The sequence below is a fragment of the Miniopterus schreibersii genome (genome assembly GCF_964146895.1).
Source record: "Miniopterus schreibersii genome assembly, chromosome: 4".
Classification (NCBI taxonomy): domain Eukaryota; kingdom Metazoa; phylum Chordata; class Mammalia; order Chiroptera; family Miniopteridae; genus Miniopterus; species Miniopterus schreibersii.
The window spans coordinates 27243005-27263387 of record NC_138105.1 but is presented as its reverse complement, the minus strand read 5'-3'; the positions used below and the strand labels follow the sequence as shown (position 1 = coordinate 27263387).

Below are 20383 nucleotides of genomic sequence, written 5' to 3'. Positions count from 1 at the left end.
AATTGCTACAGGGCAGGTCCCTAGAGCACCACCTCAAAAACAAAGGTTACTCAGGAGGCAACTCCTCAGGCTGAATCACCTTATTTGTTCATTAACATGAATGCAGAGTCTATGCCTGACTGTTAGTTGCATTAAATTCCATACCTCAAATATTTCTTCTCTGGATACTTCTATGCGGCAATGACCAGCTTGGGGCTGCTGAAGTGAAAGCTCATGTCTGAGGACCTTCAGTTTCTGAACTAAATCTCTTTCGTATCTCTGGGCAGGAAGCTCCTCCTCTTCCACTGAGCCCTCACTGGGCAGCGGCAGCGGCTGGCTGGGCTCCTTTAGTTGGCACTGGTGACTTGAGAAGAACAGAAGCATCAAAATCACTCCAAAAGCAGCGGCCAAGGGAGCTGCAAGCAATGCCCCCTACACCAAAGGGACCGAGAAGAGAGTTTGTTATACAGAACTTCAAGTAGACATTTTTTTTCTCTGATGACATGGGCATGTAAAAATTGTGGGTGGTCACCATTAGCCCAAGTATAGTTCTGGGATGCAATAAAGGAGCTACCCCACTTCTAAGCAACAGCTTAGCTCAGACCTTATCATTGCTATAAATAAAAACAGCAATTGTTATCATTTATCATCTAATATGTATCTGAGACTGACCAACACACTGTTAGATGTACCTTGGTGGTTAGAATTAAATGGAGTTGACGTGAAACATTTGAAAAACAGGTTACAGTGGTGGTGGGCACTATACAACAAACCTGGAACACAACGTGGGAGCCAAGATCATGCCCAGTTCCAAGTTACCCGGGAATGACAGGCACAGGGAAAGCTCGAGCAAGGGCGTTACTGACTGTGGCAGTCCTCAGAGACTGATGAGCGGGCACTGAGGAGAAACCTCATTCTACTGCTTCTCACACAAAAGCCACACATTTCATCACAGTCTGCGTGTGGCGACTTCATTAACGAGCCTGCCTAATACTGCCATCTCAGGGAATTTAACTTCGGCTGCAGGCGGAATAGGGTGGCAAGAGCAACAAGACTTCAGTGTTGCTCACAGCTACCTTGAGCGTTTAAAACATGCAACTGCCCACCAAGTATTTATCATATTTCGCTTATCCACATTACTAACGAACAATGCCGTAGATAAATTAAGAAAGCTATGAGAAAACATTAAAGGATAGACATAAGAAGTCAACAAAGATTGTGTAACAGTCTTACTCACTTCATGATGTGGTGTAACCTTGGGTCTGTAAACTGGGTTGTTCGGTTATTATGATCTACAAAATATATTCTCCCAGAAACTGTACTTCTGACTTCCCAACCTGGTGGCAGTGGTCCGAGTTCATCACAATTCACACTGTTAAGGTCTCTACCAAAATGGAAGATACAGAGAGGTTTGTCGATCTGAGAGTGGAGGCATCCAACCAAAACCTCAGCAAGAGCAGCCTCAGGAGTCCCTTCCTTATCAGTGCGGCCATGTCCCAGTTCTGCTAAGAGGGACAGTCATGGAGCTACTTACGCCAAACTCCCACTGAATCCAGGCTTCTGAGCTTGAGCTGCAAGTGGCAGCAAAGTCCAACAGATAAAAATGAAACTTTCAGAGCCTATAACCATGAGAGGGAATGTGGTCTACCCAGGGAACATCACTTCTTATACCAAAGAGGGCCAAATAGTAGGAGGTATCTGAATGCTGCTGGAAAACTATCTGAACTCACAGGTTAAATGAAATGCTCAAGGTCAGAAAGGCTGCTTCATCAAAAAGCCCCCAGACAACACAAGTTTTTTAAAGCTGATGGGATGTATTAACATGCATTTGAAATCTCACAATTCTAAACAGCTGCACTGGGAAGAGGTATTCTCATGTTTTAGTTGGTTTTGTTAAGTAACTGTTTCTAATCCAACCTCTTAATTATTTCAATACAATCCACAGCATTACTGACCAAGATGCTTTTCTAATTAGCACAAAAGCCTGACATTTCTTATAGTGGGTACTGAAGAGACACCTCATCAATTTGCAGGTAATATTTCCATTCTAATTATAGATACTGAATCATAAGTTTAACACAGAGTTGGAAAATCAAAGACAGGAATCTTGTTCTCAGATGAAACGAATTATGAATAAAAAGGAAATGAGCATTACTAAAAAAATGTTATTAGGTAGTAATGCTACTCTAAAACAAAAAATTAAAAAAGCAAAGCAAAGCAAAGCAAAGAAACATAACTCTGTTATGGGGTGGGGGTGGGGATCTCTCTGACCTGGGCTCAGATGTATGGCCTTGTAGAAGGAATTCGTATAGTAAAGCTTCATCTCCCCCAGGAATGGTCCCCAAGGGGCTGAGGCAATAGGGACAGTAAAGTAGAAGAGAGAAAGGGTAACAGAGTCTTTATATTTCCTTTTAATCCTTTATTATGGAAAATTTTAAGCATATAAAAAAGTAGAGAAACCATAATGAATAGCCAACTTCAATAATCATCAAGTCATTGTCAGCCTATTTCAGATACAGTGGTGCCTCGGTTTCCGAATGTGACCCGCTCTGGAGACCATTCGAGCTCTGAAACGTTCGGAAACTGAGGGATCAGCAGCCAACACCTAGGCCTCAGGATCTTGACCTCAGTGGAAGCCACGGGGCATGTTCAACTTCTGGGGCATGTTCAACTTCTGGGGCATGTTCAACTTCTGGGGCATGTTCAACTTCTGAGGCATGTTCGCAAACCAAAGCATTACTTACAGGTTTATGGTGTTCGTAATTTGAAATGTTCATCAGCGGAGATGTTTGGAAACTGAGGCACCACTGTATACCCCTATATTGACTGACCCCCCAATTATTTGAAGCAAGTCCCAGACATCATATCATTTCACCCATTAATGTTTTTAGTTTAAAATGAGGACACATCTTGAAGGGTTTACTGGCTTTCCAAGTCAGCACATTTCATTTCATCTAGGAGGGCCTTTTCTGGTTATGTGACCTGATTTCAAGATCCAGGATTGCTTTCTGAAGGACCCTCGGTTCCAGCAGCTGCCACTTTATCCCATGAGCCTGAGCCTAAGACCCTGTGGCAGACATCCTCTTTGAGTTGCCACTCTTCCAAGTCCCCATCTTCCAACCTAAGGGGGGCTCTCACCCACAGTAGGGGGCCAGGCAGCTGCTGGAACACCGGTTTTGGTGCGCATTTTAGAAACCTACCTTGGTATTCGGGGGTCGTGCCACGTGCTCACTCCAGTCTGTGTGTGCAAAAAGTAGACTTGTCCCTGCACTGTTGTTCTTTGTTCTGTACAAGAAATTGGGGGATACAATTAGTTAAATTCAATTCCAAGGAGAGTTTTCAACCAGTTCTCTAAGCACAGAGTCTAAGCTTCTTTTCAACATTGTTTAAAATCCCCCAGGAAAGGAAATAAAAGGGCAGTGGTTAACCTCTGCCAGACTTCCTCACACCGCCAGCCCTGTGTGCACGTTTGGGCCTGTTTTCCTCTCTCCCGTCCCCACCTGGAGAGGTGGTGCTCTCACCTAGCAGAGCCCTAGATGAGCCACTGCTGTGCATCTACCACCTCAGGACTGACCTTGACCTCCATTCCCTCCATTTGCTCTCACTGGTATGATGTGATGTGCCACATCTAAATCACATTCCTCCTTGTTAGTTTCTCCTCCCCAGTTGTCAAATGATCCCTTCTTTTCACTCTTAACCCATACTGTCCTTTCCACATTCAAACCAGAGAGCGCTACAAATTCCCTCATCTAGCCCACGGACCGTTCTGATTTTCCTGGATATTCATTTGCCTGAAATTTTCACACAATCGCTAAACTGGGAGACGGGTACAATGCTGGCAAATTCGTGACGAGCAGGATTTATCACCATCTTTTTCTGGTTACCTGTCTGTACACTGACACGACCACTGTACAGCACAGCTCTGCAAACATCAGCAGCTAAGGCATGTACAAGTTACCAAAAAAGGTCTAAAAAATTAAAGTTCTCTGAAACACTGTAGATAACGTTGACGATAGCGGGGTGAATTCTCTCACCATAGCCTTCGGGCAGTTCTGGTGACTGGTGGCCATGTGGTCGGTTCTGAGGTGTCTGGAGGGACCCTCGGATCTCAGGATTTCGAAGTCGCTGTGCCTGAAGTCTTTGATCTTGACTTGGGGATTCCCCAAACCTGCAGGTTCCTCCACCAGCAGCAGCACCAGTACTATCTGTATAAGGGGCGGGTTCCTCCATGAAGCAGCTGAGTGGCCTTCCAGGCCCTGAGTCTTCATACACGGTTCTGAAAGGGGGTAGAACACAGCATGCATGGGCACACTGGCCAAGGAAAGGACCTGAAAATTCAACACGGTGCCATCGCATCCATTTATTTTGCTTTTCTTGAGTAATATACAGTGTTCCAAGTGCTTAGTTTCATAAAATTCATCCTGTCCTATTTAAATAGAGACTTTCATAGAAACAAGTAGCTAAAGGGAGCCATATGTAAAGTGCCATCAAAGCCACCTGCAGGATTTCATCATTGGGTAAAGCTGAATGATTGGAAAAACCAACCTTGGACTATAAGGAGCTTATGAAATGAGATTTGATTTTTCTTCATTTAAAGTCAAATCCAAATACTCCGTTTTTCTTTTTATTTTCCTCTATAATAAAACTCCAGGTTACCTAAAACACCGCAATAACTTTAAGTACTCTAACATAAATCTTCACCCCCTGAGCAATTTTGAAGACAATTTACCTTAATAGGCTATTTGCCCTTATAAGCAAATACTTAAAAAAAAATTTTTACATTAAAAAAAATTAAATATTCACATTGGGAGATGAATCTCTGGGACTCATCACTCTGCTACAATGATGATCTCACGGCTACTCTTCCCATTGCTCTTCTCTACTGAATTATTCTGAAACCAACCCCAACAATTTTCCATTTCACCCTTAAATATTTCAGCATATACCTCTAGAAGATAAAGACTTTTTCCATTATCATGACTAAAAAGTGTACATTAATTTTTTAAAATATCATCAAATACCAGTCAGTGTTAAATTTCTCCAGTCAACTGTCTCCATCAGGATCCAAGCGAGGTCCACACATTGCATTTAGTAGGAATGGCTCTTAAGTCTCTTATTATTAGTTTATAGGTTCTCTTCCTTCCTTGTGATTTACTTATTTTTCTAGCATGTATTTGTGAAGAACTGGGCTGTGTCTTCTACACTCCACTGAGTGCCCCCTTCTAGATGGTGCTGGTTGCATTCCCTAGGGATTGTGCAACACATTCTCCTGTCTCCTAGATTTCCAAGAGGTATTCAACGTCAGATTACCACTCTTTTGTGATGTTGCTAACAACTATTAAAATTATCAACCAGCTTCATTAATTCATTGGGGACTGAAAAATTGTGATAGTGACCAATGAGAGTTTTCAAGGTATTTTTAAAAAAGAAGTATTTTAGGGTTCTTTTTTATCTTCCTGTGCCATTATGAACACATAAAGTTCATTTTTAACATACTTGATGTGTTTCAATCCATTAGTTATAATTCTTATTGATGCTCAAACTGTTCCATCTTTGGGCAGTGGGAACCTCTTTAAATTGGATCCTGAGTCTTGGGCACAACCCCACTAATTTTACAGCTTTCTTTATAAACAAGGAAACTGGATGCCAATTTTATCCCAAAGTCCTTTCCTGTATCTCAAGCATTCAGCAAAGTGAAAAGGTGTGAAGGATACTTTCATATAGAGCGAGAGCCTAAGGCAGCAGAGAACTCAGCAGGCATTGCCACGGTGATACGTACCCTTCATTTTCTAACAGTCCTCTGCAGTCTACCACAGACCCTCCAGTGCCTATTCTGTCTCGTGTCTGTAAACTGACTAAAACAGAAAAGAACGTCTTGCATTAAAATCCAGTGGTATTTTATACAGTTGTAATACAGTGAGCCATTGCAAATGCATAATTTATGCACGATATTATTTTTTAAAGCAAGGTGTGCATATACATACACATATATATTCCTATGCTTTCAAGCATGAAGTATTTTATTCCAGTAGCTGCATACCACCACATACCGCCTGGAACATTCCTTGTAAATGTGGAGCAGAAAGAGGTGCTGTATTTTTTGTGCTCTCCATAAACATAACAGAACACAATATTCACTTCCTCTAAGTTACCTTACCCTTTAAGGAGAGTTTTACATGTTTAGTAAGGACACAGAGAGCACTTTCAGTATTTGTAAAATCTAGATGAATCCAAATATTTATTCTCGGTGGTTACTATGAACAACAAAGACATTTATAAAGTTGCTCCCAGTTACGTTTCCCCCAGCACATCCCTCCATAAAAAAAAAATAAAATAAATCAGAAACAGAAAAGCATTCAGTGAGAACTTTTTCATTATGAATTTTAGGATCTATAGTCATTGTTCATTTATCTTGGGTCAAGTCTACATAGGCAATACCTAAAAGATTTGGGGTCACTCTGGTGTGCTGCTGAAATACCACGTTTTCTTTGATTCCTTGCAATGCATGTAATCAGCATACAGCATTTTAGAGTTACCCTAAAATGCTAATAAAACTGGGTGGATGGTATGATGAGCTACTTAACAGATAAATCACTTCCAAGAGAATACGGCCAGTCAACACTGTAACATCAGCACATTTTATCTGTTCATTCTAAATAATTCGATCCTCCAACTCTGTAAAATCATACTACACGGAAGTCCTCAGAAATCATCTTTGCTCTTTACAGATATGATGGGTTTTCCTGAAAAACGATCTCAACTCTCGCATATGTGGCCGCCACACTTATCAACTACCTCTGGATAATAAATGACTAATTATCCATTATGCGATGATTAAAATGACATTTAAAATTATAACCCTAAATCTCTTTGTACCTTAGTCATTTTAACTCAACTTTGAGTGATAGGTTGAAGAGAATTAGATGAAATAATAAAAAGTACACAGGAAGAAACTTTCAGTGCTGAAGAGATGGCCCCTGCACGTAGTTTGTCCTTCCAAGTATGTCACCATGCCAGTGCCTGTATGTGTTTTCTCAGTGATGAAGAGTTGAATGTTAAGTTGTGCAAAAGCATCTCTTTATACAGATGAGAAAGTTCTTACCCACTATCTGGCCACGAACTGCATCAGTATCTGAGGGATTTAGTTTGCATAGATCCAAACGCTGGTCTGCAAACAAACAATTCAAAACTTAACCCAGGGAAATGTTAACTAGGGAGGAAGGCAGGAATTCTGTATTAAAAAAAAAAAAGATGCCTCATAAGCCTTCTTCAGTTGCATGAAGAGGCAGAAAAGCATTTGGTTCTTACATCCAGTATCTTTTAATCTGCTGATGGCATTGGAGAGCAGCCGCACACAGCCCAGGAAGCCAGCTCCCTGCTTCTTGTGAATTTTCTTGTGGTTCCACACGCTGATGGTTATAGAATCAGTTTTCCCAACATATCTAAAAACAATATGCATACTCACTTTTAATTGTATTTCTGAATTATAATAGCCCACTGAGATTTTATCTGATTGACTTGGTAGTACAGAAGAATCCTTTTAAAGGAACATTGGTTCTATATTCCACATGTGGCAGGCACTCAATAAATATATGTCTACTAATTTTAACGGGCTGGGAAAAGAACTATAACCAGTTACGTAAGAAGCAAATGTAGATAACTACATAAAATAATAATACATATATTTTAAATTCTTACCTAAGGATATTGTTTATTGATTTTGGGGGGGAGGGGAGAGAAAGAGAGAGACATTGATTGGTTGCCTCCTATACTCATCCCAACTGGGGATCGAACCTGCAACCTAGGTATGTGCCCTGACTGGGAACTGAATCTGCAACCTTTCTGGTTGGGACAACGCTCCAACCAACTGAGCCACCTGGCTGGGATGAGATTTACTATATTTTATTAGGTCCAAAGGACAATGACATGATTTATAAATTCCTGCTAATGTTAGGCTTACTGTTGAACACTAGTTTGCAACAGGGGACTACCTATAAACCATAGATCCATCCAAAGAATGCTAATGGGTACTAACTCAGACATTAACCCCCCACTTACTCTCAGTGCAAGTCAGCTAAAGAGGGGAGCTTTCAGGGCAGGAAATTGACAACCACTTTCCAGGCTACTATAATACCTCAGTATAACTGAAAGTGAGCCTTAGAATCCAGCTATTAAAAATCCCGCCCAAACCCAGTACAATTTATGTTAATAAAAAACCAATAATCATTCAGTATTATTTTGATAAAAATTTCTTAGCAGGAACATGAAAACATAAGTATATATAAAATAGGGGTTTTCAAAGTGAAATCCATTTTATGAACAAATGTAAAAAATTGTCTGATGGTCCATAGGTTTATATACATTCAATCATATCAAACTATATTTTCTTTTACAGAAAATATATTTATATTAAAAAGCAAAATTTTAAAAATCAACAGAAATATATATAATATGTATTTGCATAATGAATATGTATAATAATAATGTATTTTTAAAGTAAAAACTCTAAAATCAGGTTTAGGGTTTCACTGGAAAAAAATAGTAGCATATAGAGGACCTGAGTGGTCAGCAGATTGAAAAGTCATAGAAAATCAGTTACAGAAGCAAACCATAAAAATCTATAACAGTGTCAAATGAGAGAACTTCCAAGTATATGAATTCTAAAATTAGGTGGTATTGATTTGGCTATCTACTTTTGTTATCAATAACAAGTTATAAATCCTTTTATTTATTTTTAAAATGAAATGCTTCTCTTAAACACTAGATACCTACTTTCCTGTCACTCCCAAATGGCTTACAGAATATTCAACTCACAGATCATAGTGCTGGTTCCACTTTGGGTCCAATGTGTTTTTCACAGTGTCCGTTGAGTGGCACTGCCCAGATCCGTCCACAACAATCTTTGCAAAGGGGTCAGGGAGTCCTGGAGAAGAGGGGACAGCCACACCTGGATGAGACTACAGATCTATCAATTTTACATTAGAACACAGTCTTGCAGGCTACCAAGAGCTTCAAGATCCTCTAATTTGGTAAAGAAGATTACCCTAGTAGATTTTATTCTCTAATTCAAGGTTAGTTTGGCTCTATTTAGCTTTCTAAGAAAGGTAACCCAGTATGACATCACATACAGATTTTTAGAGGCTAGAAAAAAAACACTATAAAAATAGGCTTAAGTTCAAATTCCCATTTTTGATGATCACTAAGGGGGGCTAATTAAATGGAGAAAAAGGTATCTGTGATTAATTGTATTTACACTCTCTAAAAAATAATACTTAGAAATCTTGCTTACTGGCTTTGTCAGTTTTATCTCTGGAAGCAAGTATTCACCCAGTTTTAATTAGTTAAGTTCCTAAGTGAATCAGGCAGGTTTATAAGATCAGAGAGGTGGCAAGGTGAGGGTTTTAGAGATACACCTGGATGTGAGCCACCTCGCTGGAGCTTCCTAGCTATACGAATAAAGCCTGTGACTCTAGGTTTCTTCATCTTTAACGCATGAATAATACCACTTAAGAGCTGGGCAGTGTTCTTGTGAGGATCAGGAAAAGGGTGAAAAATTTCAAACTGCAGGCATCCACTTTATAGTAGCTGAATATCTTGAGTTTAAGGGGTGAGTCCTTTCATTAGAAAAGGATCCTCTAAATTTTTTTTTTTTTTTACAATTTCTTTAATTACAAAACTTTTAAAATGCGATTTAATTTGTAAAATGTTACCAACAATTTTACTTAAACCCAACTATTTTATAGAAAAATGTCTCATCTGTATTTGAGCTGAGAACACTTTATTCAGCAGAAAGTAATATATTAATGGGTGGAAAGACAGAAAACAGGGTGTGGCTGAAATAGGGAATGAGAGACAGTTTTCCTTGTATGAGTTATACATTCTGTGCCTTGGAGCGGAGTCTCTCTACGTTGTAGTTAACTAGGAAATGAAGTTTGTCAAACCATGGATTTCTATCCAGTAAAAGGGCAGGATTTTTAGGAGAATACAACCAGTGTTTTTAACAAGTTTAAAATTTCAGAAATATGTGAAAAACATTCATATTGTAAGAGAGAAATGGGTGTTTACTTACTAAAGAAGTCTTTCTTTGCAAGGTTCTTGGCACATAACACTAAAAACAAACAAAAAATGCTAGGGTTAGTATTTACGGACAAGATTTTCCCCATAGCTAGTTGCTATGGACTAAACTGTCTCCCACACCCCAAATTCATATGTTGAAGCCCTGATGGTATTTGGATGTGGGGCCTTTGGGAGGTGCTTAGGTTGCAATGAGGTCATGAGATTAGGGCTCTAATGATGGGATCAGTATCTTTATAAGAAAATACCACAGAGCTTGTCCTCACTCTGCTCTCCATGTGAGGGTACAGCAAGAAGGTGATGTCTACAAGCCAGGGAGAGGCCCATCACCAAGAACCAATTCTGCTGGCATTTTGATCTTAGGTTCTTTCAGTCTCCAGAACTGTGAGAAATAAATGTTTACTGTAAGCCATCTAGTCCACGGTATTTTGTTATAGCAGCCCAAACTGACTGAGACAGTAGTCTATATTTACAATGAAAAAAAGATTCTAAAAACTACCTTTGCCAATGATTGGCTTTCAAATTTAGTACTACATTAAACAAAAAACCGTCAAGTAACTAAAAAGTATTTTCTCCTCCAATCAGGAATCAACTATGACAAATACAAAATGTTTTAGTTCAAACTTCTTAAAGTCTTTACTTAAACACATACAGACTTACCAATATGCTCTTAGAACTGCTTAAGATCACATAAATACCTTTTTAGCTACTGTTAACAACAACAAAAGAAATTGTGCATTTTTGATATTCTGATAAATAATACAGTTTTGTGAGTGTAAACTTCAGAATGTTGGGGAATAGAAAACAAGGGGAGAGTAACAGAAAACACGGGGCCATCACTCGGTGTTGTGAAAAGCAAGTGACAAAATGTATGTTAAAAATTTAGCAAAATGTTGGCATACAGAAAGAATGCAATAAATGCTACTGTTGTTATCTTATTAATTAGGTGGTATGAATTACTGTTAAGAAATTTTGACACCAGATCTGTTACGTGATTAAAGCTACTACTGCAAGGGAATATATACCGACCGATGCCCCTTTTACACTGCTTCACTAATCTTGCTAATTTTTAAAAAATCTTCACCCAAGGATATGTTTATTGATTTTAGAGAGAGAAACATCGATTGGCTGCCTCTCATATATGCCCCAACTGGGACTGAACCTGCAACCTAGGTATGTGTCCAGACCGGGAATCAAACCCTCGACCTTTCAGTGTTTGGGACGACGCTCCAACCAACTGAGCCATGCTAGCCAGTGCAATTTTGCTAGTTAAAAATAATACAGTGTTTTGTTATGAATAAATATATTATTTACAAAAATATATTCATATAATATGTACTGTTCTGCAAACGTTTCACTTAGTATGTTTTTTATATAACAGATTTATTAAGATATAATTCATATACTACACAGTTCATTCATTTCATGTATATACAGTATAATTTGGTGGTTTTTAATACACTCACAGGGTTGTTCAACATCCCCACCATCAATTTTAGAACATTTTCATCATCCCCTCAAGAAAAATCCCATACCCATTAGCAGTCACTGTTCACTTAACCCCAACTCCCATCAGTCCAGGGCAATCACTAATCTACTTTGGGTCTCTGTGGATTTGCCTATTCTGGACATTTCATACACATGGAATCATATAATATGTGATTTTTGTGACTACCTTCTTTCACTTAGCATGTTTTTAAAGTTCATCCATGTTACAGTATGAATCCATTTCTTTTCATAACTGAGTAATATTCCATTGTATGAATATAAAACATTTTCCTTATTGATTTATCAATGGATGGACATTTGGGTTGTTTCTGCCTTCTGGTTATTGTGAATCATGCTTGTACAAGCTGTTGTGTAGACACAGAGTAGAGTTGCTGAGTTAGAGGTTTAACACTTTGAGGGACTGTGTCAGAGTGTTTCCCACAGCACCTGCACCACTTTATATTCCCACCAGCAGTTATGAGTGTTTTGATTTCTCCACATCTTCGACTAATACTTATCATCTGCTTCTTTGGTTTTATGTCTGTGGTATTAATGTGCATTTCTCTAATGACTTTGAGCATCTTTTCATGTGCTTATTAGCTATTGGCATATCTTTTTGGAGAAATTTCTATTTAGACTATTTTTAGTTTTTGACTATTTTTAATTGATTATTTGGCTTTTTATCTAAAGATAAAATATACTTAACAGATCTGCAAATATTCTCCCATTCTGTGGGCTGTCTTTTCACTTTCTTGATGTTGTTTTTTGAAGCACCAAAGTTTTTAATTTTGATAAAGTCCAATTTATCTATTTTCTTTAGTTGCTTGTGCTTTGGTATCATGTCTAGGAAGGCTCTGCCTTACCAAAGGTCTTAAAGATTTAGTCCTATATTTTCTTGTAAGACTTTTATACTTTTAGCTTTTTTATACTTTTAGCTACTCTAACTATTCTTAAATTACTATTACATTACTTTTAAACAGACATTTAGGTCTATGATCTATTTTTTTAAAAAATATATCTTTATTAACTTCAGAGCGAGGAAGAGAGAGGGAGAGAGAGGTAGAAACATCAATGATGAGAGTCATTGATTGGCTGCCTCCTGCATGCCCGATTGGGGATTGAGCCCGCAACCCGGGCCTGTGCCCTGACCAGGAATCGAACCGTGATCTCCTGGATCCTAGGTCGAAGCTCAGCTGCTGAGCCACGCCGGCCGGGCGGTCTATGATCTATTTTGAGTTCATTTTTGTGTGTGATGTGAGAAGGGGTTCAACTTCATTCCTTTGTAGGTGGATATACAATTTTATCAGCACCATTTGTTGAAAAGACCACTCTTTCCCTATTGACTTGTCTTGACACTCTTGCTGAAAAACAGTTCACTGTAAATGTGAGAGTTTATCTGTTGACACTCAATTCTATTCCATTGATCTACATGTCTCTCCTCATGCCATAACCACACTTGTCTTAGTCTGTTCTGGCTGCTATAATAAAATACTATAGACTGGGTAACTTATAAATAACAAACATTTATCCCTCAGTTCTGGAGGCTGAAAGTCCAAGATAATGGTGCTTGGTTGAGTGAGAGCTCTCTTTCAGCCTGCAGACTTCTCATACTCTCGCGTGGCAGAAGGGGCTAGGGATCTCTCTGGAGTCTCTTTCATAAGGCATTACGGTTCTACCCTCATGACTTAAAGAACCTCCTGAAGTCCCCACCTACTACTGCCACCTTTGGTGGTTAGGATTTCAAAATACAAATTGGTGGTGGCGGTGTGAGGGGGTGGACATGAACATTCAAAACATAGTAATTACCACAGGTTTGTAGTAAGTTTTTAAATTAGAAAGTATGAGTCCTCCAACTTTGTTCTTTTTCAAGACTTTTGGCTATTCTGGATCTGTTAAACTGTCATATGAGTTTTATTATTTTATTTTTTAAAATATGTCTTTATTGATTTCAGAGAAAGGGAGAGGGAGAAGGAGAGGGAGAGGGAGAAACATCAATGATGAGAGAGTTGTGCCTCCTGCACACCCCCGACTGGGGATCAAGCCTGCAACACGGGCATGTGTCCTGACCGGAAATCCAACTGTGATCTCCTGATCTCCTGGATCCTAGGTTGATGCTCGACTGCTGAGCCATGCCTGGCCGGGCTGTCATACGAGTTTTAGGATCAACTTGTCAATTTCTCCCAAAAAGGCAGCCTGGATTTTGACAGGAATTTCACTGAATCCATTGGTAAATTTGGGGAGTATTGTTATCTTTACAATACTAAATTTTCAAATCCATAAACATGAGATGTCTTCCATTTATTTGTATTTTCTTTAATTATAACTTTGTTTTATAATTTTCAGAGTATAAATTTTATACTTCTTTGATTAAACTTATTCCTAAGTATTTTATTCCTTTTGATGTTATTGCAAATGAAATTGTTTTCTAAATTGCATTTTCAGATTGCTCATTTCTAGTGTACAGAAATACAACTGATTTTTGTATATTCAACTTGTATCTTACAACTTTGTTGAACTCATTGATTGGCTCGAATTTGTGTTCTTTTGAATTTTCTGTATGTAAGATCACACCGTCTGTAAATAGAGATATTTTTCCTTTTCGATCTGGATGCCTTTTCTTTTTTTCTTGCCTAACTGCCCAGTACCTCCAATACAAGATTGTATAGAAGGAGCGGGAATTCCTGTCTTGTTCCTGATCTTAGGAGCAAGGCATTTGAGTATGATGTTAGCTGTGGGTTTTTCACAGGTGCCCTTTATTAGATTGGGGAAGTTTTTTTTCTGTTTCTAGTGTGTTGAATGTTTTTATCATAAAGGGGCGTTAGCTTTTGTCAGATGCTTTTTCTGCATCTCTTGAGATGATAATCTGGTGTCTGTCCTTTATTTAATGATAGGATGTAGCACATTCATTGATTTTCAGTTGTTAAACCAATCCTGCATTCTGAGATAAATTCCATGGTTATGGTGCATAACCCTTAATGTGCTGCTGTATTCAGTTTGATAATATTTTGTTGAGGAATTTTTTTGTCTATATTCATAAGGGATATCGGTCTGTAGGTATGTTTGTTTGTATCAGGATGATACAGACTCATAAAATGAGTTGGAAAGTATTCCCTCTTGTTCTTTTTTTTCCAGAAGAGTTTGTGAAGAAATGGAATTCATTCTTCTTTAATGTTTTGTAGAATTCACCAATAAGTCATCTAGGCCTGGTCCTTTTTCCTGTAGACTAGTTACTTATCCAATCTCTTTACTTTTTATACGTCTATAAGATTTTTCCATTTCTTCTTGAATCAGCTTTGATACTTTGAGTCTTTCTAGAAATTGGTTGATTTCACATGTTATCAATTTGTTGGCATACAGTTATTTACAGTATTCCCTGATAATCCTTTTTATTTCTATATAGTTGATAGTCATACTTCCTATTTATTATATTCTCTATACCCCTCCTTTCCAATGTAAATACACCATGTATACACACACAAATGCCTATATATTCACACATATACACACATACATATATACACATTTTTCAGTCTATTTTTTGTGGATAGGTCATAGTTTATTACAGCTTCTTATGGTGTTTTATTTCTTGTTTCTTTAATTAGAAAATACATACTTGTAAAAAATGAAAACTGGAAAATGTGTAAATAGAAAATACCTGTTCCTAAAACCTCATCATTACTCTTTGTTTAGCATTTTCCTGGCTAGTCTCACATGCTTATTTTTCCCACTGAACTTAAGAACCATTTTGAGCAAGTTAAAAAAATTACTCCATAAATAAATTTGAGGTGAATTTACCTCTTTACAATATGGTATATTTCTATTCTTGAATGTAGTATATTTATCCATTTATTAATTTTTCTTTAATGTCCTTAAGTGAGGTTTTAAAGAATTTCATAAAAGTTTTCTACATTTCTAATTGGGTTTATTCTTGAATGTTTTGTCTTTGTTACTATTATGAATGGAAGTGTTCCTTTCACTGCATTTTCTAATGGTTATTTGAATATAGGAAAGCTTTTTCTTACATTAATTTTAAATCGGCCATCTTTTCAACTCTGCTCAAATGGACCTGTGATGTTGTATCCTTCAGCTTCCATTTTCTTTCCCACAGCTTTAAATGTCTTAAAGGCTCTCATATCAACTCAAACTGTCCAAAACTGAATTGAAATCTTTCCTCTGCCTAAAAATCTGGTCCTCTCCCAGGATTCATTATTTCAGAGATCATCAGCAACACCCATCAACTGCACAAGCCAGAAATCTGTTTGTCATGCTTTTACTTCCCAATCTCTCAAATGTGTTGACTTTTTGCCATCTCCACCCTTGTTCAAGCTCCCAATATTAGCTATCACAAAGTACTTTTAAAAATTTAAATCTCATGTCTCACTCCTGTTTAAAAAGTCCACAGTGGTTTCCCATTGCAAAATTCTAGATATGTCATGCTCTGACCCCGCCCTACCTCAACTCTCCAGCCTCAAATATTATTCGCCAGCTCTGGGCCCTAGTTTTTCTGAGGTGCTGCTGCTGGATTGCTCCTGACTGGAAGAATTCTCATAATATCTCAAAAATATTAATCTTTGTTCATATTTACAAGACTGGCAATGTTTTCATTTAAGGCTCATTCCAGTTAATTTGGTTATATCGCAAGAAAGAGAAGGTCTCAATAGTGTCAGCACAAAGATAATTTTGCCTCAATTTTGTGCAAAGACCATTTAGGGTCAAACTGATTCTAGTTTAGTTAATGGCATATGATTTCTCCTACTAGAATAGTTTTGTGGTATCGAGACAGAATTCTCTTTGTCCATTCTAAGGGATGTAACAATAAAAGACAATTTATTACACAGCATAAAATCCCACACTATCTAAATCTAACACTAATTTTTAAACAAATATACCACTTATGAATTAGGTTCTGGGGATACAACAATGAACAAAAGAGACATTTACAGAAAATGAAGCTTAGTTTTTTCAGTGCAGATCACTGCATGGTTGCTTCAATTCCAACTCTGAAGTGCCCCTCTACTTTGGAATCATGTCTCTTACATCCCATAATTTCTTAATCACATACCAGAGATTCCTAATGTTGGGGATGAAGTAAGAGCAAATTATGTAACGTTCACTTTGCATCTCAAAATACATGGAAGGGCAGTGTTTTGCTAACTTGTATATTCAATTAGTAAGGCATGCTTCTTTACCAGGTCCCTGACAAAAGCACAGGATCCCCCAAATACTATTTGTGGCTGTAATTTTTATTCCTCTCCTTATATTTCTATGTGTCACCATGTCCTATCTTTTTGCTCATCTAAAAGTCTCTTGACCACCCGGCCGGGCATGGCTCAGCGTTGAACGTCGACCTAGGATCCTGGAGATCGTGGTTTGATTCCCCGTCAGGGCACATGCCGGGGTTGAGGGCTTGATCCCCAGCAGGGGGTGTGCAGGAGGCAGCTGATCAATGACTCTCTTATTGATGTTTCTCTCTCTCTCCCTCTCCTCTCCTCTCTCTGAAATCAATAAAGACATATTTAAAAATAAAAAATAAAAAAAGTCTTTTGACCTTGTCCTTTCTCTTACTTCTGCACCCATTCTCATGTTCTTGGGTTCACCTGTTCATAGTTATTCTAAGAGCAACAGTGCCCTCCCCAACTCATACTACATTCAGCCACCAGATTAATCTTTTGACATGACATTTTTGTGTTCTAAGGCTTAAAAATTTCAATAGCTCTGTTTGTATTTTACTGCAAATCTAAATTTCTCCTGGGTTTTAAAGTGTCCCATTTTCTAGTATCACTTATGACTCTCACATTTCTTCAAAGTATAGTTCAGTCCATTACCCCCCTCCTCTGGGCCCCAACCATTACTACCCCTAGGCAATTATTCTTGCTACTCAATCCACTTAACAATCCCTTTCTTTTTGTGTCTATCTTTGTGGTCCAGGCCAGGCCCACTTTCTCAGTGAAGCTTCATTCAGGCCAGTGTTTCCTGAATGTCACTCTGTGATAACATTTGCACTAGTGCCAAAATTAAAAAAATAAGAACAATATAGTGGGGTTTTCATAAAACTGAATTAAAAATGTTTTTTGTTCTGGTGTTATGTCTTTTTCATGTTAAAATGTTTCTTTAATGAAATGAGGTAAAAAAAAAAAAAAAAGAGAAAGAGATAGTTTCTACACTGACTTGGCAAAAAAAAACAATTTGACAATTTTATGCTGATAACGACATGTGCATAAATGTTCTGACTGATCTGCGAATCTCTACTCTTAACTACCAGCAATCTATTCCCTCTTTTTATTCCTCTTTACTTTAAGAGCCATATAGCTGAGCACTCAATACCTTTTCATACAGGTGGCTTTGTCCCCCCGCTAAGTTAAGTTCCTCTGAGGGAGCAACCCCATCTTCTACCCCCTTAGACATGTGCTTCATGTGGTGCTGGCCATGAAACAGGCATGTAACAGACTCTGATGAACAAGAAACAAAAAGTAAGGCAAAGAGAGTAACAGTGATAAAAAATATAGACAGTTAAGATATAGCTCAATAATCTAAAACATCAAAGTAAAATTTTCATTTATTAGAAAATATAGTTTACCACCAAGGAGAGCTGCCAACACATAATAAGCTGCCTGCCTCATCCAACTTTTACATCTAAAACTCAAATTTTTATCTACTTTGGGAAAAATTCTTTAAGCTACAAAAAGGGGTAAAAACAGAATCCCTGTTAAAAGCAGAGTCAGATTTCCTGTTCAGTGTATTTCACTAGCATGTCATCTTCTAGGCCCTGTACCAGAGTCACTCGTCTGTCAATTCTCATACAAGTTTAGGAAATCCTCAAATTTACCTTAAGAGGGAAAAATAAATCATATTTCAGTTACATCAACAGACTCAAAATCTTTAAACACATGCAGAACTAAACTCTTTTTCATTATTTGCTTAATGAAATAAACAACTTTTCCCAGTCCTTCTCAGTAAGTTTATTTACAACACACATACACATTTCACTATTTTGACACTATTAGATGATAAAATGATTTCTCCTTTGCAGGGAAAATGATCTAAGTTAACAAAAGATATTTTAGCAACCACCAGCCATCATTATTGCCTTTGAGGTTGGGGGCGGAGGGGACTCTGGTAAACTGACCACCTTTAGATGGGTTTTCCAAATAACTCCTTGCTGAAAATGAGTGTTATACCTTCATCTTTTAGAAATGTATTAAATTACAAAATAAGTGACAAAACTGTGTGAATTTATTTGAATTCAGAAGTATGACAGAGTTCAGCTCATGCTCCGATACCTTGAAAGGTGAGGCAGGGCTGCTGTGGCAGAAACTCTGCCTTCCCTATAAGGCAGAGCCTGGCTCCAAGGATAGGGGATGTGCCTGCTCCTCTGCCTGTCCCCCTGGGTCCCCACCAGCTGCAAACACTAACACCATTCTTGTGACTTTAGAGTCTCAGAAGTTTTTTACATACATTTTTCTCTACCTAGTCTAACAGGATGATGCAAGTGGACATACAGGGCAGGCGTCACTTTTTCCACCTTATTGGTGAAAGTATTATGATCCAGAAAGACTCAGTAGCCAACCCCCACTTCTACCCATCTCACGTTACACTATCACAGCAGCATCACAGCTGTTATTAGCGTTTGAAATGAAACTGTCTATTTATATGCTGCTTCATGTCGACCTCTCCCCTACAAAAATGTCCACTGGAACAAGGACTTGGTCTTTTGTATTCCCCACTGTATCCAGACCTTGGTATGGTGCTCACACAGGTTACTTTAAAAATGTTTGCTGAATAAATGAATTAGGTAATAACCTTTTTTTCTTCGTAACTAACTATTCACTAGAGCATAAACACCAAGAAGGCAGAGACTATTCTTCTGAACCATGACATTCCTAGCATGGCGCACAGGAACTAAATGTGCAGTCCATTCTTGAATGAATGAATGAGGGCATTCTGTCTGCCAGGAGTCCAGGCCTGGCAGCCTTGCACGCACTGCTGCCTGACAGATCTTGTTCTTCAGAAAGGGTTTACGCTATTCCTTATGGTATCGTTAGTGACATTTGGTTGGGACTAAGAAAACAAAATGTTCCCCTGCAGTTTCAAACCGGAATAATACAATGAGGGAGAAATAAAGGGCATTTGGAACTTTTTGTTTGAACAAAGCCCTCAGTGATAAACGGTCATTTTTACATCTTGAGGGATGATTTCCAATGACTGATTAGGCCATTACATCCCAAGAAAATGTATAACTAAGGGGCATATTTAATTTTTATATTTTAATCTTAAAATGTTGCTTTTCTTGACACTCTGGTTTGCCCTGCAGAACCTATAGGATTGACTCCTCCCTGGGTGAAAAGAGAAGACAGCGTTCACAGAATGCAATTTCCTGTTGTGTGATTTCTTCCCAAGTATTATAGGCTAGATACCTTTGCCCTGGGAGACAAGAAAAGTATCTCATTTAAAGCCTGTTTATTAGAATAATTTTTATCTTCAGATCATGTTTCTGTCGCAAATCAACCAAATGGAATGTTTTTCAACCATGTTAGAGTAGAACAAATGTGTCAAGAGTCTGGGTGATTCTGTAGGTGGAAGCACATTTCTTTGCCTTAGAACACAGGAAAGAAAACTTGGGTTTTCATTAGAGAACATTTTATCTATATATTTAAAGTTATAAATAAGCCATAAGCCAGTCAGAGGAAGATAAGTACCATTTGATTTCACTCATACGTGGAATCTAATGAACAAAATGAATTAACAAGCAAAACAGAGACAGACTCAGAGAGTAGGCTGACAGCTGAGTATGTGTGTGTGTGTGCGTGTGTGTGTGGGGGGGCGTTGGGAGGCTGAGGGTGGT

At 38.2% G+C, this 20383-nt stretch overlaps 1 protein-coding gene across 4 annotated transcripts in view; it reads right to left on the bottom strand.

Moving 5' to 3' along the window:
• Nucleotides 1-20383, bottom strand: part of SMURF1 (SMAD specific E3 ubiquitin protein ligase 1) — a 100804-nt gene that overhangs the window by 17171 nt on the left and 63250 nt on the right. For 2 of the 4 annotated variants that reach the window (XM_081136844.1, XM_081136841.1), the window contains exons 2-11: nucleotides 10049-10087; nucleotides 8794-8902; nucleotides 7288-7421; nucleotides 7082-7147; nucleotides 5759-5834; nucleotides 4014-4255; nucleotides 3180-3264; nucleotides 2251-2328; nucleotides 1217-1363; nucleotides 145-343 (exon numbers count right to left, since the gene is read on the bottom strand). In XM_081136844.1, coding sequence (XP_080992970.1) covers nucleotides 145-343; nucleotides 1217-1363; nucleotides 2251-2328; nucleotides 3180-3264; nucleotides 4014-4255; nucleotides 5759-5834; nucleotides 7082-7147; nucleotides 7288-7421; nucleotides 8794-8902; nucleotides 10049-10087 — 1175 coding nt within the window. The remainder of the gene's footprint in view (nucleotides 1-144; nucleotides 344-1216; nucleotides 1364-2250; nucleotides 2329-3179; nucleotides 3265-4013; nucleotides 4256-5758; nucleotides 5835-7081; nucleotides 7148-7287; nucleotides 7422-8793; nucleotides 8903-10048; nucleotides 10088-20383) is intronic. The other 2 variants (XM_081136842.1, XM_081136843.1) reach the window with 1 other exon arrangement.